Here is a 14,477-nt window from a genome sequence, read left to right on the forward strand (position 1 = left end):
CTTCCTTAGTATACACCGATACAAAGTACTCATTAAGTATTCTAGCCTTGCTGTGTGCCTTGAAGCATATATCAGCCTCTTTGTTTTTAATAGGCCCCATCCCACCTCTTATTACCCGCTTACTATTTACATGCTGGTAAGAAGATATTTGGGTTCCCTTTTATCTTAACTGCATTGTATTCTCATATTCTCTCTTTTCCAATCTTGTTTTCCCCTTAACTTCCCCTCTCAATTTATTGTATTTGGCTGATTCTCGCTTGAAGAATTCGCCTGATGTGCATCATACGCCATCTTTTTTTGTTTCATTATATTCTCTATCTCCCTTGTCAAATAGGAGCTCAGGCTTTCGTTCCCTTACCTTTTTCCCTTGTTGGAATATACCTAGCCTGTACCTGAAACATCTCCTCCTTAAAGATCACCCATTGCTCCATTACAGTTTTTGCTGTCAATCTTTGGTTCCATTTTACCCCTCTCAACCCATTTTGCCATCAGGTCATTAACTCAGAAGTGAGTTTGAATTTTTGTTTGGATATTGCAAAAGATTTGCTTTCGTTTCATAAAATAAACTGCAGTTCATCCCATTTTCACACTTGTAGACAGATGGTGAGGTTTATTGAATTGGTCAACTAATCTGTGTTTGCTCTCCCCAGTACAGAGAAAATCACATCATGAGCAGCAAATGCTAGATTGGAAAAAGTACAAATAAATCACTATCTCACATGGGGTAAGGGGGCAAGTGGTACAATACAGGCATTTCATTGCTTGTCCTCACCCTCCAGAATGCTCTGCCAGTAATCATAGGGAGCTTAAAAAGGCACTAATAAATAATTTTCTTTGATGAAAAATCTAATAGCTTTTTTTTCCTAAATGAATGTTTGAGGACATCTGAACTTTGTCGTGTAAATTCATTCCAATTATGCTTTTGTTTTATCCATCCTTCCTGCAAAGATTCTGCTGTTGATTGCCAGTGCCCCATTTCCCACATCTCAAGGGAGGCCTTTTCAGGAAGGATGAGAAGAAAATAAATATCATTGAAGCAGAAATGCTCCATTGCTGCCTTCTTTACAAGTAGATTGTGCCATTGCCTGGCTTTACCCCAAAATGACTGCAAGCAGACAACTCCTTATCAGCTGAATTAAAAGAAAGACTTGCATTTGTGCAGTGCCTTTCACAACCTCAGGACATCCCAAAGCATTTTAAAGAAGTGTGAAAAGCAACTGTTGTAATGTCAGAAATGCAGCAGCCAAATTGTAGCAAGATCGCTATATATGGAATATGGGATTAGTGTAGGATTAGTATAAATGGGTGGTTGATGGTCGGCACAGACTCGGTGGGCCGAAGGGCCTGTTTCAGTGTTGTATCTCTAAACTAAACTAAACTAAACTAAACAGCAATGTGATCATGACCAAGATAATCTGTTTTAGTGATGTTGATTGAAGGATAAATATTGGCCAGATCACCTGGATATTACTGCTGCTCGTCTTCGAAATAGTGTCATGGGACTTTTTGTGCTCATTTGAGAGGACAGATGGAGCCTCGGTTTAACATATGATCCAAAATACAGCACCTCCGACCAACTCTTGGTACTATAGCACTGGACCGCGACTATAGATTTTCGTGCTCAAGTCTCTGGAGTGGGACCTGAAGCCATAAACTTCTGACTCTGAAGTGAGAGTGCTACCAACTGAGCCATAGCTGAAGTCAAATTTAGTTTTTTCATTTTGGCACAGTAAAGATAAGGTTTCAAAGAAACTAGATCAGGACCAAACAAAACTCCACAAGTAATGCAAAGTGCTTTTGAGTAAAATAATAAATTGGTCTTAACTTTTTGGTGAAAGTCAGTCTGGAGTCTTCCAGAGCACAGAGCTGGTATTTGCTGAAGGGAGCAGAATATCACGCAGATTGTCCTTGACGATCAGATCAGACGATTTACTCAGCATGCCTTATTCCCTGTTTGTAGGCAGCATTGGAGGAACAGCAGATTTTAAGGGGTGATGGCGTGTACAATGCTCACTTTGGAAATAGCATTGGATCTCTGGGCGACATTGATGATGATGGGTTTCCAGGTCAGTACTTCCTGATGTATTCCTAAATCTAAATTTCTAAAGCTTATCGAAATATATCAATTTTCCTTCCCATTTTATAAAACTATTTTACCAGCTCTTTACCTGTCCCTATATTCACCATATTCAATTTTAAAATAATATTAAACCACAACTCACTGGTCCCGGTGCTATTAGGCTGCAGGATTCACTCTGGAGTTTATTTAGTGCTGGTATTATCTTTTGCTTCAGGTGTGATTTTTGCTACAGTATTTGGCCGTATCAATATTCAAGAACTAGGATAAAAACAGAAAATGCTAGAAATTCTCAGCAGGTCTGGCAGTATCTGTGGAGAGAAAAACAGAGTTAGCATTAAAGATCGATGACCTTTCGTCAGAACTGATGATCATCGTGCTGAGTATTTCCAGCACTTTCTGTTCTTATTTCAGATTTCTAGCATCCGGAATATTTTGCTTTTGTTTTCTAGTTTAATAACTAGGATTCTGATTGGCTAGAGAACTAGTCTTTCAGTACCCGTTGAGCCAATAAAAAAGTTGTCATAAAAAACTGCCCACATTTCCAAAAAGGGAGACAAAAGACCTAAGATCAGGAGAAGGCCATTCGGTCTATATTAGGACCAAACAAAGCTCAACATCCACGAGTAAAGAAAGAGCTATCCTATTAGTCCCACACCCCAATTCTTTCCCCATAGCCCTACAGATCTTTCCTTTTCAAGTATCTCTGCAATTCTCCTTTGTAGGTTAGTATTGAATCTGCTACTACCACCCTTTCAGGCAGTGCATTACAGATCATAACCATTCAATGCGAAAAGAAATTGTCCTCCCCTCTGGTTCTTGAGCCAAATATTTTAAAGCTGCGTCCTCTGGTTGCCAACCCTCTTGGCAGTGGAAACAGTTTCTCCTTATTTACTCTATCAAAACTCTTGATAATTTGGAACACCTCAATTAAATCTTCCCTTGACCTTCTCTGTTCTAAGGAGAACAATCTCAGCTTCTCTAGTCCCAAGTCACAATTAATTTTGTCCCGGGTTATAGTCTCGGGGAAATTTCCTCAACACCGACGTTAGGCTAAATGATCTATAGTTAATGGGTTTGCCCCTGTCCCCGTTTTTTGAACAGTGCTGTAGCATTTGTAACCCTTCAATCCTCTGGCACCACTTCCATATCCATGGAGGATTGAAAAATTATGACCACAGCCTCTGCTTTTTCCATCCTTACTTTCCTCAGCAACCTAGAATGTATCCCGTCTGAACTGGGTGACTTTTCTACTTTGAATACTGCCAACCTTCTAAGTAGCTTCTTTTTACCTATTTTTATCCAATCTAATTAGCCTACCCACCATGCCCCCCCCCCACCCCACTCTTTGACTGTCATTGGCAGCATCTTGTTTTGTGAAGACAATGCAAAGTACTCATTTAGAACCTCAGTTATGCTCTCTGCCCCAACAGGATTTCCTTTTTGGTCTTTAACCAGCCCCACCTTTCATTTGACTATTATTTTTACTCTTTGTATCTTTATGAAATATTTTAGTGTTTCCTTTTATTTTATCCATTAATCTTTTCTCATATATTCTCTTTAACCCTCTTATTTCCTTTTTCAATTCTCCTCTTCAATCTTTGTATTCTGCTTGATTCTCTACTGTATTATGAACATGACATTTATCTTAAGTGTGCCTTTACTGTTTAATTTTACTTGCAGTGGGCGAGAAATTGGGCTCATCAGCATCCATCTTTTGGAAGTTACGAGTGCCCTTAAGAGCTCCAAAATGGCATCTGTGACGGGAGCGCACATTTTTGGGGTGATTTATGCCAATGCCAAATTTGTGAGGGCATTAACGCATGTGTAGTGAACATCTGCTGGAAGTATACAGAGCAGGCAAATTATGACATCAATCAGCTTGCAACACTGATCTGAAACCAGTGGTGCCATTTTGGAGCTCAACGCTCAAGCTAATGCCCCCTCTTAACCTTGCACAGCTGAGCATACATTCAGCTGCAGGAAGGACCACCCCCTCCTCTCCGCCACTCCTCGCGCAATTTAAAGGAATCATCAACTACTTACGGTTCGTTGCTGGTTGATTTCTTCAGGTTGTTGTGATGATTCTACAAGTGTTTGTTGCTTTCTATAGTTGTTTCAAATTGCAAAGGTTCACAGTGAATGGTGTGGTAGGTGCAGAAGGACTTTTCGTTGGCTTTAAGGCTTCTGCACAAATCAGTTGCTTCCAGACATGGGTTCACTAGTAGGCATTCCACTTGGAATACAGCATGACTTGGAGAATGAACAGAGGCCACGCAGAGTAGGACAAGTTGCTGGAGGAGTGCTGGGGGAGAAGGGCTCTTAGCAGGAGACCATGTCCGCTCAGAGTGCTCAGAGAACAATTCCCTTACCTGAATATCAGTGAGGAATAATGTGTGAGAAGTCTGCTTCAGTAAGGATATCCTCACTGAAATCTGCCATCTGCTGCAGCCACAACTGCAACCTCAGAGGAGGGCAAGAACCACATGGTGATGAACATTTATGGGTCTGATTCCCTGTGAGCTAGAGATATTTACAACATCTCTCTGTTTGCCATCCACTGTTACATAAGGGAGATCAACGAAACTGTCTATTCAAAGAGAGCTAACTACATTTCATTCTTTCTTGCCAAAGAGAAACTGTTGGAGCTTCACTATGATTGCATGCTTCCCAATGGAGCAAGGTGCAATTGACTGTACGCACATTGCATTGTGGCATTGCATGCCAATTCTGCCAAGTACTGCAACCGAAAGGGCTTCCATTCGAAAGAACAGGTGGTGTGTGACCGTAGACAGTGAGTCATGCAGGTCATGCCTGATATCCTGGCAGCAGTCATGATGCCTTCATTCTATGGCAATCCGCTGTGCCAGCTGCATTTGAGCCACCATGATATACCAAAGGGTGGCTGCTGGGAGTCAAGGGTGACATGGCTGATGACTCCAATCGTCACCCACGCACATATATACAACCTGTATACAATGAAAGCTATGCAGCCACATGAAATGTGATAGCGAAGATCATTGGCATGCTGAAACAACTGTTCAGCTCTGGAGGAGCTCTGCAGTACTCTGCAGAGTGGGTGTCAAGATCCATGGTGCTCTACTGCATGCTTTATAACCTTGCCATCATGAGAGGACAACCCTTGCCACCAGTTTTATGGTGAGCAGCTGAGGAGCATGAAGAGGAGGAAAGGAGGAGGCAACCTAGGCAGCTACTTCCTGCGCGGGCTGTCAGTGAAGAACTCATCTGGGTGTGATAGCAGTAACCACAACCCCAATTACCAACAATCCCACACCTTACCTTCCCTCTGTCATAGTGTCTACTTGACTACCATGTAAAAATCAAAACCACCACAAAATAAACATTTCAAGCCAAGTTTAGACATGAAATTGTGGCATATTGCATATAAAAGTCCTATGCATTCCCTTAGTGCCTGTCTTCCATGTGCCTTTGCCTGTCCGCGTGCTTCTACGCAGTGCTACCCCAGTATTTGCAATATGGCTGGCAGAAGTCTGTTGACTTTCAGCAGAGGAGACTGCAGATGGCCCTGGAGGATGGCCATGGACACCTCTGGCCTTGGAAGGGCCGGTGTCAGCAGCACCATTTTTGCATGGGCCGCAGCAGTCTGAGCTGGCTGGCTGACAGGCAACAGCAAAGGCACTGGCAGAGTGGCTGTGATGGGAGAATGAAGTCTGTCATCTTGAGAGAGGACAGCAGGTTTGTTCTCCATAGAGCCACTGCCACTCCTCTGGGGGAGTGGCAATCCTAGTAATGTGTTGGAGGACAGCTTCTTAGACAGCTGTGATACCCTGTAAGCCCTCTGCACACTGTAATCCACAGTCATCGCCTCCAGTGTGCCAGCGCAGCCTTCAGTCGTCTGAGGAAAAGAGTGTTTGATGACAAAAACCTCAAGTCTGCCACCAATCTCATGATCTACAGGGCCACTGTGTTACCTGCCCTCCTGTATGTGTCGGAAACATGGACACTGTACAGCAGACATCTCAAAGCCCTGGAGAGAGATCACCAGCGGTGCCTCCACAAGATCTTGCAAATTCAGTGGCAGGACAGGCACTCCAATATCAGTGTCCTCTTTCAGGCCAACATCCCCAGTATCAAGACACTGGTCATGGCTTGTCAGTTACATTGGGTGGGCCAAATCGTCCACATGCCTGACAAGACTCCCAAAACAAGCTTTCTACTCTGAGCTCCGACATGGCAAGAGGTTACCAGCAGGATAGAGGAAATGCTACAAGGATGTCCTTAAAGCCCCCCTGAAAAAATGTGACATCTCCACTGATTCATGGGAACCTCTTGCCCGAGACTGCCCAAAATGGAGAAGAAACATTCGTGAAGGTGCCAGCCAGTGCGAACTACGTCGATATGCCCAGGCAGTGACCAAGTACAAACAGCAGAAGGAGCATTTGGAAATTCGAGCATCCCATCCACTCACCTCATCAAACACCACCTGCCCCACCTGTGGCAGATTCAGTCAACTAAGAACCCACAACCCTGGAGTGGAAGAAAGTCATCCTTGTTCCAGAGGGACTGCCTAAGAAGAAGAAGAAGTAATCCACAGAAATTATGGCAGCAGTCTGACCTTTCATGGTAGCACTCAGATTTTAGGTGACTTCTGCTTGTGCTGCAGTGGAAGGTGTGACATCGGCTATCAGATGCTGCATCACGATTGGGTCTTTAAGTGTGGAAATGTAGTTGGCCTCCACTTCCATGCTGGGATGCTCTGTGCAAAGTGCTCTGCCATGTTGGTGCTGGACTCCTCATGTGCTTTACATCGAATGCACCGAGCATTTAATTGTGTGTAACCATCAGCCTTCTTCAGTAGTTTGTCCCATCAAAGTCCTCATCTTTGGCAGCATAACATATGTGCAACTTTGCCCTCTGGTCAACTGACATCTGTGTTAATCTTGCCCCCTGACATAATTGCAAGCCACTCGGACCTGGTGTTTTATCATGTGTAGATTCTATTTCTATGCTATTCTCTAAATTAAGCAGTGTCAGTATCTGAACTAGTGGCTGCAAGTGTAATATCGAGTGTCTTTATTACTGTCTTCTTGCTGTTCCCCCAATGTCTGGACAGGTCGCACTTCTTGGGCATTTGAAAGGAAAAAGGAAAAAGGCTAATGTTGTGGTGCATGAAGGGAGGTCAAGTAAGCTGTGCGTGCTAACATCTTCTGCAGCTTGTAAATCAGAAGAGTAAGCTGAGGGGGAGGTGGGATATTAGAAGGAGGATTAGGTCTGAGGATATCATCATCTTTGATGATTTCAGCACCGCTACTGGCCACGGCCTCAGCAATGGGCATCGTGATAATGGCACCATCTCCCCCATGGGGGTTAGGATATACATGCTTGCCTGCCCCCCTCCCTTTAGCTTCTGCTATCCCTAGTTTTGTGCACCCTTGTTCTGTATGAGAGATAGAAGTCTGCCATTGAGTGTTGTGAAATCTGAGTGATGTGGCTGTTAGATGGTTGAATAGCTAGCAGTGTTTGTAAGCTGTGAGATGTGGGTTTGAAGCTTGCAGCATTGCTAACTATGTGAGAGTGAGGTGAAGCATATGAAGGTTAGATATGGGTCTTGATTGATAGAGATTGTTGGTAGGTGAGTGATGGGGGTGTGATGAATTGAGCAGTGGCTGAGGCTAGTGGTGCAGTTGGTAGGATTTGGCACTTGAAGATGCATTCACTGACCTTGACCACTCGTGTGAGGTCACAGAACTTGCAGCACTGCATCTAGGTCCTTAGGGTTTGACTCCTGGTTTTGACCTCCAGGACCATCTGCTCCCATTGCCTTCCGAATGTGTGTCTGAAGGACCTCTTGCGGATACAGAACATCTCTTCTACTTACCACCTCCTCTTCCAAGTCCTCCAGTTCAGCAGCTGAACGCCATGGAGCCCGCTGTCTCCCATGATGTGCCATCCTTCATGGTTTCCCAGGTCAGATTCACTTGTTGCATGAATGCCCGCATCTTCTCCAGCCACAATGCATCTCCCCTTTAAGAGGTGCAGACTAGCTTTAAGTAGTGCTAGCCACTCATGGTATTAGTCTCCTGCTGATGCAGTCGGCTAATGAGCATGATGGTTAGCACTCGCTGGGTGCTGAAATCATTCAACTCATTTGCACAATGTAGGTGAGCTACCTGAAATGCACTGCATGGGCACTGGATAATCACGCATCGTGATCCTGGTGCCCATTTCCGGGGGCTGTCTGATTTAGCCACCTATAGCTTTAGCCATCGAGGGAGCTCTAGCTTTGAATGCCCTTCCTTTCCCCCTATAGGAAAATGCTTAGTCTCCTTGAAGGCCTCCCAGTACTCATTTACCATTTCACCAGCTAATCTTTATTCCCAGTCCACCTGGGGCAGATCGCTGTGCAGCTCACTGAAATTAGCCCGCTTCCAGTTAAATATCTTCATTTTAGAGTGCTCCTTGCCCCTTTCTATGATACTCTAAACTTAATGATATTGTTATCGCTGTTTCCCAAATGCTTTCCCATTGAAAGATGTTTCATTTCGTTCCACAGAACGAGATCCAACACTGCTTCCTTCCTCATTGGACTGGAAACATACTGATGAAGAAGATTCCTGATTATTCTAAATTCTCCCAATCCTCCATGCTCCTTCTTCTCTCTGATGCTTCATCCTGGTTCCCCTCTCCATCCAAATTAGTTTAAACCATCCGCCCTCCACAAAAGTATGAGGAGATTAGATTAGATAGTTTCAGAATAAAATGAAAGGTAGAATGAAAGAACTGTGGAAAAGGGTGGCAGGAGTTTAACAAATCATCTGTTCCATTTATTTTACTAAAAACTGTGCTTTAGAATTTTGAATATGTTGTGGCTACCATGTGCATAATAATAACCAGGCCTGAATACAGTCCCTCAGTTACTAGGCCTGAGTCCAGTACCATAGCCACCAGGCCTGAGTCCAGTACCTCAGCCACCAGGCCTGAGTCCGGTACCTCAGCCACCAGGCCTGAGTCCGGTACCTCAGCCACCAGGCCTGAGTCCAGTACCACAGCCAGCAGACCTGAGTCCAGTACTGCAGCCACCAGGCCTGAGTCCAGTACCACAGCCAGCAGGCCTGAGTCCAGTCCCATAGCCACCAGGCCTGAGTCCAGTACCACAGCCACCAGGCGTGAGTCCAATACCACAGCCACCAGGCCTGAGTCCAGTACCTCAGCCACCAGCCCGGAGTCCAGTACCACAGCCAGCAGGCCTGAGTCCAGTACCACAGCGAACAGGCCTTAGTCCAGTACCACAGCCACCATGCTGGAGTCCAGTACCTCAGCCATCAGACTGGAGTCCAGTACCTCAGCCAGCAGGCCGGAGTCCAGTACCTCAGCCACCAGGCCTGAGTCCAGTACCTCAGCCACCAGGCCTGAGTCCAGTACCTCAGCCATCAGGCCGGAGTCCAGTATCACAGCTACCAGGCTGGAGTCCAGTACCTCAGCCAGCAGGCCTGAGTCCAGTACCACAGCCAGCAGTCCTGAGTCCGGTACCACAGCCACCAGCCCTGAGTCCGGTACCACAGTCACCAGGCCGGAGTCCAGTACCACTGCCAGCAGGCCTGAGTACAGTACCTCAGCCAGCGTGCCTGAGTACAGTACCTCAGCCAGCAGGCCTGAGTCCAGTACCACAGCCGGCAGGCCTGAGTCCAGTACCACAGACACCAGCCCAGAGTCCAGTGACACAACCATCAGGCCTGAGTCCAGTACCACAGACACCAGCCCGGAGTCCAGTACCACAACCAGCAGGCCTGAGTCCATTACCACAGCCACCAGGCCTGAGTCCAGTACCACAGCCAGCAGGCCTGAGTCCAGTACCACAGCCACCAGGCCGGTGTCCAGTACCACAGCCAGCAGGCTGGAATCCAGTACCACAGCCACAAGGCCTGAGTCCTGTACCACAGCCATATGGCCCGAGTCCAGTAGCACACCCAAGCTCGACCAAAACACTATTAATCCCATACTCATTTACCTGATGTTACTGAAAATATTTTTTCTTTTCAGATGTTGCGATTGGTGCGCCCAGTGAAAATGATTATAGAGGTGCTGTCTACATTTACCATGGAGATGCCAATGGAATAGTCTCCAAATATTCAATGGTAACTATTCATTGATTTTTCTAATTGTATCAGGGTGACTTCCCAGTGCTGGTTTATGGCACTATCCTTTACACAGAGTAGGAAATACATTGTAGGGTAGATTTTCCTCTTCCTTTCTGTCTGATTTTGGGTAGATCTGTGGTGGCTCACCATCACCAGCCGCCACTTCCAGGATTTCTGATGACAGTACCCGGTCTATCAGTCTTGCATTTAACTTTCTAGTGGAAAGAAAAGTCCTTTGCTGTTTGTTTTTAGAGGGAGTGAAAATGTCTGCTTCATTTTCATTTTGAAGGAAGATCAAACAGTTTACTTGGACTGATATAACTTAAATGCTTGTGGATAAAAAATGTGATCATTGAACACCACTAACTAATGACTGTGAGAAACTTTCTTCCCCTGTAATTGATACTGTAAAATTCACTGTACAGGTTGCATTTTCTGGACCCATGTGAACATTTTATACAAGGGTCCAATTGTCCAATTGTGAATTGGCAATCACTGTTGAAGTCCTGAGCGTGAGTTTTACACCAGAGAGATTTTCAGAAATTTGCTTTCAAGTAGCTCAATACAAAATGAATGAAATATAGTTACATCTTGACCAATGCACAGATATTACAATGAGATTAAGATTTCTGCCAACTTCAGAGCAAAGTAATCAGCAGTAAATCTATTTAACTCTACTCCATTCATCACTGAGTTGCTCTAAACAGAAAATACTTAACACATTTCAAATGAGTGATAGGATTTGTGTTTTCCTGCCGCAAGGGCCGCGCACCGCCACGCCGCTGCGATCTTAAGCCCGCGGCTCATTAGAATATGTAGTGCGGCCACCTCCCCCCACCCCACCCCCAATCACGTGGCCGGGGTGGGGGTGGGGGTGGTGGGGGGCTCCTTGGCGATGCCATGAATGGCGTCAACTGTCTCTGTGTAGGCACTGGCGCATTTTTAAAGGGCTGCCAGCCCTGCATAGAGAATGCAGAGTTGCCCCCATCTACCCCCCACTACTGAGAAAATAAATGCTTGCGCCATCCCCTCCACCAACTGCACTAAAATTTCAGAGTTCATCCTTTCTCCCAACCAACTGCACAAAGTGCAGAGTTCACCCCTTCCCTCCATCACTACATTAAAAATACTGGGTTCCCTCCTTCCCCACCTCAGTGGCGCCGGTTTTCCCTGGATGGGAAAGTGAAGGTGCATGAGTGCCGCCTGTCATACTGAAGATCCCGGACAGCCGGTAAGATCACTGTGGGTTAGGTTTTAATGCATGCAAACACCCCATTTAAATATTTAAAGTCGGGTCCCATCGCCGAGCAGCAGAGGGGCCGCCATGGAGCCTTGCTACTGTCGGCAAGATCAGGCCCGGCAATCCCGGCATCGGGCTTCATGGTGGGCCGCTGCCACTCTGATCTTCCAGCCCACCCTGCCATGGAGCTCGATGTTGGGAGATGAACAAAATTCAGCTTGTTATTGTTTCTAGATGACATTTGACCATTTTATGTGTCTGAGGAGGACTCATCAATTTAAAATTGTCACTAAGAAAGTGAGGAGAGAGGTTAGGAGAAATTGCTCTGCACAGCAGGCTATTGGAGCAAGGAACGGTTTGCTACATGGAATAGTAGAGACAGAGAGACCATTGCATCCTCTAAATAAAAATTAGATAAATATTTGGAGCGGAGAAAGTGAGAAGAGAGAAGGGCAATGAGATTATTTATGGATTGCTCTAGCAAAGAGCCAGCAGGTTCATGATGGGCTGAAAGGCCTCCTTCTGTGTTATAGACTTCTCTAGTTCCAAGTGTTGAGCTCGGAGCAGAGTAGTAATATTGTAGTGCAAAGGGGCGAAGCCTCAAATCATCCTTTCCGTTGAGTTTGTTATTTTGCTAGGAAGGCAATGTGTGGAAACTAGGTTGAAAGCTTGCCTGTTGTTGGGGAAGGAGAGAGAGTTAGGACGCATATCAAATGAAGGGACTTCAGTAAGTCACTCCCATTTGCTGACTGGCTGTCAAGTAGCATCAGTATTGATGCTGACTTTAGATGAACTAATAAAAGGAGAAAGGGTGAACCAATTACTAGGCCATGATGCTTGGATCACAGGTGATGATTTAGGACTGCCCAAAGCCTCTGCAGCACCTATAAGACACAAGTCAGGAGTGTGATGGAATGCCCTTCATTTGCCTGGATGGGTATAGCTGTACTAATACGCAAGAGGTTCAACACCATTCAGGATACAACAGTTCACTTGATATGGCAGCCCATCTACACCTTAAACATCCACTCCCTCCTCTACTGGCGCACAGTGGCTACAATGTGTGCTATCTACAGGATGCACTGCAGCAACTTTCCCAGGCTTTTTCAACAGCTACAACCCAAACCCACAACCTCCATTACCTAGGAGAACCAGGGTAACAGGTACACGGGAACACCAACACTTCCAAGTTCCCCTCCAAGTTGCGCACCATCCTGACTTGGACTATACTGCTTGGACTACATTCCAGCTACTGGAGAGATTTCCCCTGATCCCCATTGATTTCAGTTTCACGAGAGCTCCTTGGTGCTGGTACAGGTTCTGTGCAGCATGTGGAAGGGTAAGCAGGTTTCTTATGTCTCGAAGAATTGTAAACTGTAGTCCAATTTTTCCATTGAACTTGTTCAACTATTCTATTGGCCATAGCAACTTTTTCTCTTTAATCAGTTTGCCCATATGGTATCCCTATCTTTTAATACTCCTATTTTCCATGTGCACATCTTCAATATCTCAATTGATTCTGCCCTTATGGTCATTTGAGGATGTTTTTTCCACATTCTCACAATCATTTGATGTTTTTTCTGTGTTTGGTTTTAATTGGTTTAGGTCTAATTCTAAGATTTTGTTCCCTTGATCTGGATTCCTTTACTACAGGAAAGGACTATTTTATATATATATATATATATAAATAATTCATTATTTTAAATGCCGCACTCACATTCATCTGTTAACCTCTTCATTTGTAAGGAATATTATCCAGTTTCTCATCACACCTGCTGTCAACCTTGGGAACTGTTGGTAGACTTTCCCCCAATGCCAGTATATCCTTTCTAAGGTGATGAATAAAACAATGCAATATTCCAAATTTGTTTGACTCACATTTCCTAATTTCAAAGGATCAGAAACCTTTTTGCTCACAACATTACTCAAGGCATACGTTCATATATTTAATCTGTTTCTTCCCAACCAATCCAGTGTGTGACAGCAGAAATTATCCTAAGATCATTGCTCACTACTCTTTAATCGAATGCCTGACTCCTAAAACTGCCTTTGCAAGGTCTCTAACTTGTTTTTTCCTTATCAATTTGGTTCCCACATGGTTTGTGACTTCTAGATTTCCCCTCCCTCCACACCTATGGGTTGCCTTTTATTGTGAGTACTTGTATGTTTCTCCCCCTTAGGTTACTTGCTCCATGGTGCTGTGATGCTCATGATTACCTTTCCATGCCACTACATCACAAGCATCCAGCACTGTTATACATGTTAGAAGCTTTCAGACTCACAGGCCATGCATGTTCTTTCAGTCTCCTTTTCCCCACGATGAAAAGTCACATACTTCCATTCTCCATCTTTACCATACTCTTTCTCTCTACCTCCAGAGTGAACCTTCTAGATTGTACATCCCAGAATCCCTAACTCCTTGTGTAATGTTAGAATGACTCCAACTGTTGCTCAAGTTCATTAAGTTTGAGGTTGAATGAGTTCACTTAACATTCTTCCATTTGTGGTTGTCCTGGACACATGCTGATCAGACAAACTCTATGGAGTGGCGCAGTGGTTAGCACTGCAGCCTCACAGCTCCAGCGACCTGGGTTCAGTTCTGGGTACTGCCTGTGCAAAGTTTGCAAGTTCTCTCTGTGATCACGTGGGTTTCTGCCGGGTGCTCTTGTTTCCTCCCACAGCCAAAGACTTGCAGGTTGATCGGTAAATTGGCCATTGTAAATTGCCCCTAGTGTACGTAGGAGAATGGTGGGGATGTGGTAGGGAATATGGGATTAATGTAGGATTAGTATAAATGGGTGGTTGTTGGTCGGCACAGACTCGGTGGGCTGAATGGCCTGTTTCAGTGCTGTATCTCTAAATAAAATAAAAAATAATGCTGCCTTTATCTGTGCCATCATGCTGACTGATGACAACTATCCCTTATGGGATCTGGTGTGATCGATCCGTCCAACTCTTTCTCCACACCAAATTCTCTCTTTAGGCCCATTTTAGTCTGTGTTCTTCACTCGATTGTTCCCACAGCTCTATTGCTTTATGT

At 45.0% G+C, this 14,477-nt stretch overlaps 1 protein-coding gene across 2 annotated transcripts in view; it reads left to right on the top strand.

Annotated features, from left to right (window-relative positions):
* itga9 (integrin, alpha 9) overlaps window positions 1–14,477 on the top strand; it is a 550,508-nt gene that overhangs the window by 131,228 nt on the left and 404,803 nt on the right. For both annotated transcript variants that reach the window (XM_068032283.1, XM_068032284.1), the window contains 2 exons: window positions 1,961–2,066; window positions 10,100–10,194. In XM_068032283.1, coding sequence (XP_067888384.1) covers window positions 1,961–2,066; window positions 10,100–10,194 — 201 coding nt within the window. The remainder of the gene's footprint in view (window positions 1–1,960; window positions 2,067–10,099; window positions 10,195–14,477) is intronic.

This window comes from Heterodontus francisci, chromosome 5, assembly GCF_036365525.1.
Source record: "Heterodontus francisci isolate sHetFra1 chromosome 5, sHetFra1.hap1, whole genome shotgun sequence".
NCBI lineage: Eukaryota > Metazoa > Chordata > Chondrichthyes > Heterodontiformes > Heterodontidae > Heterodontus > Heterodontus francisci.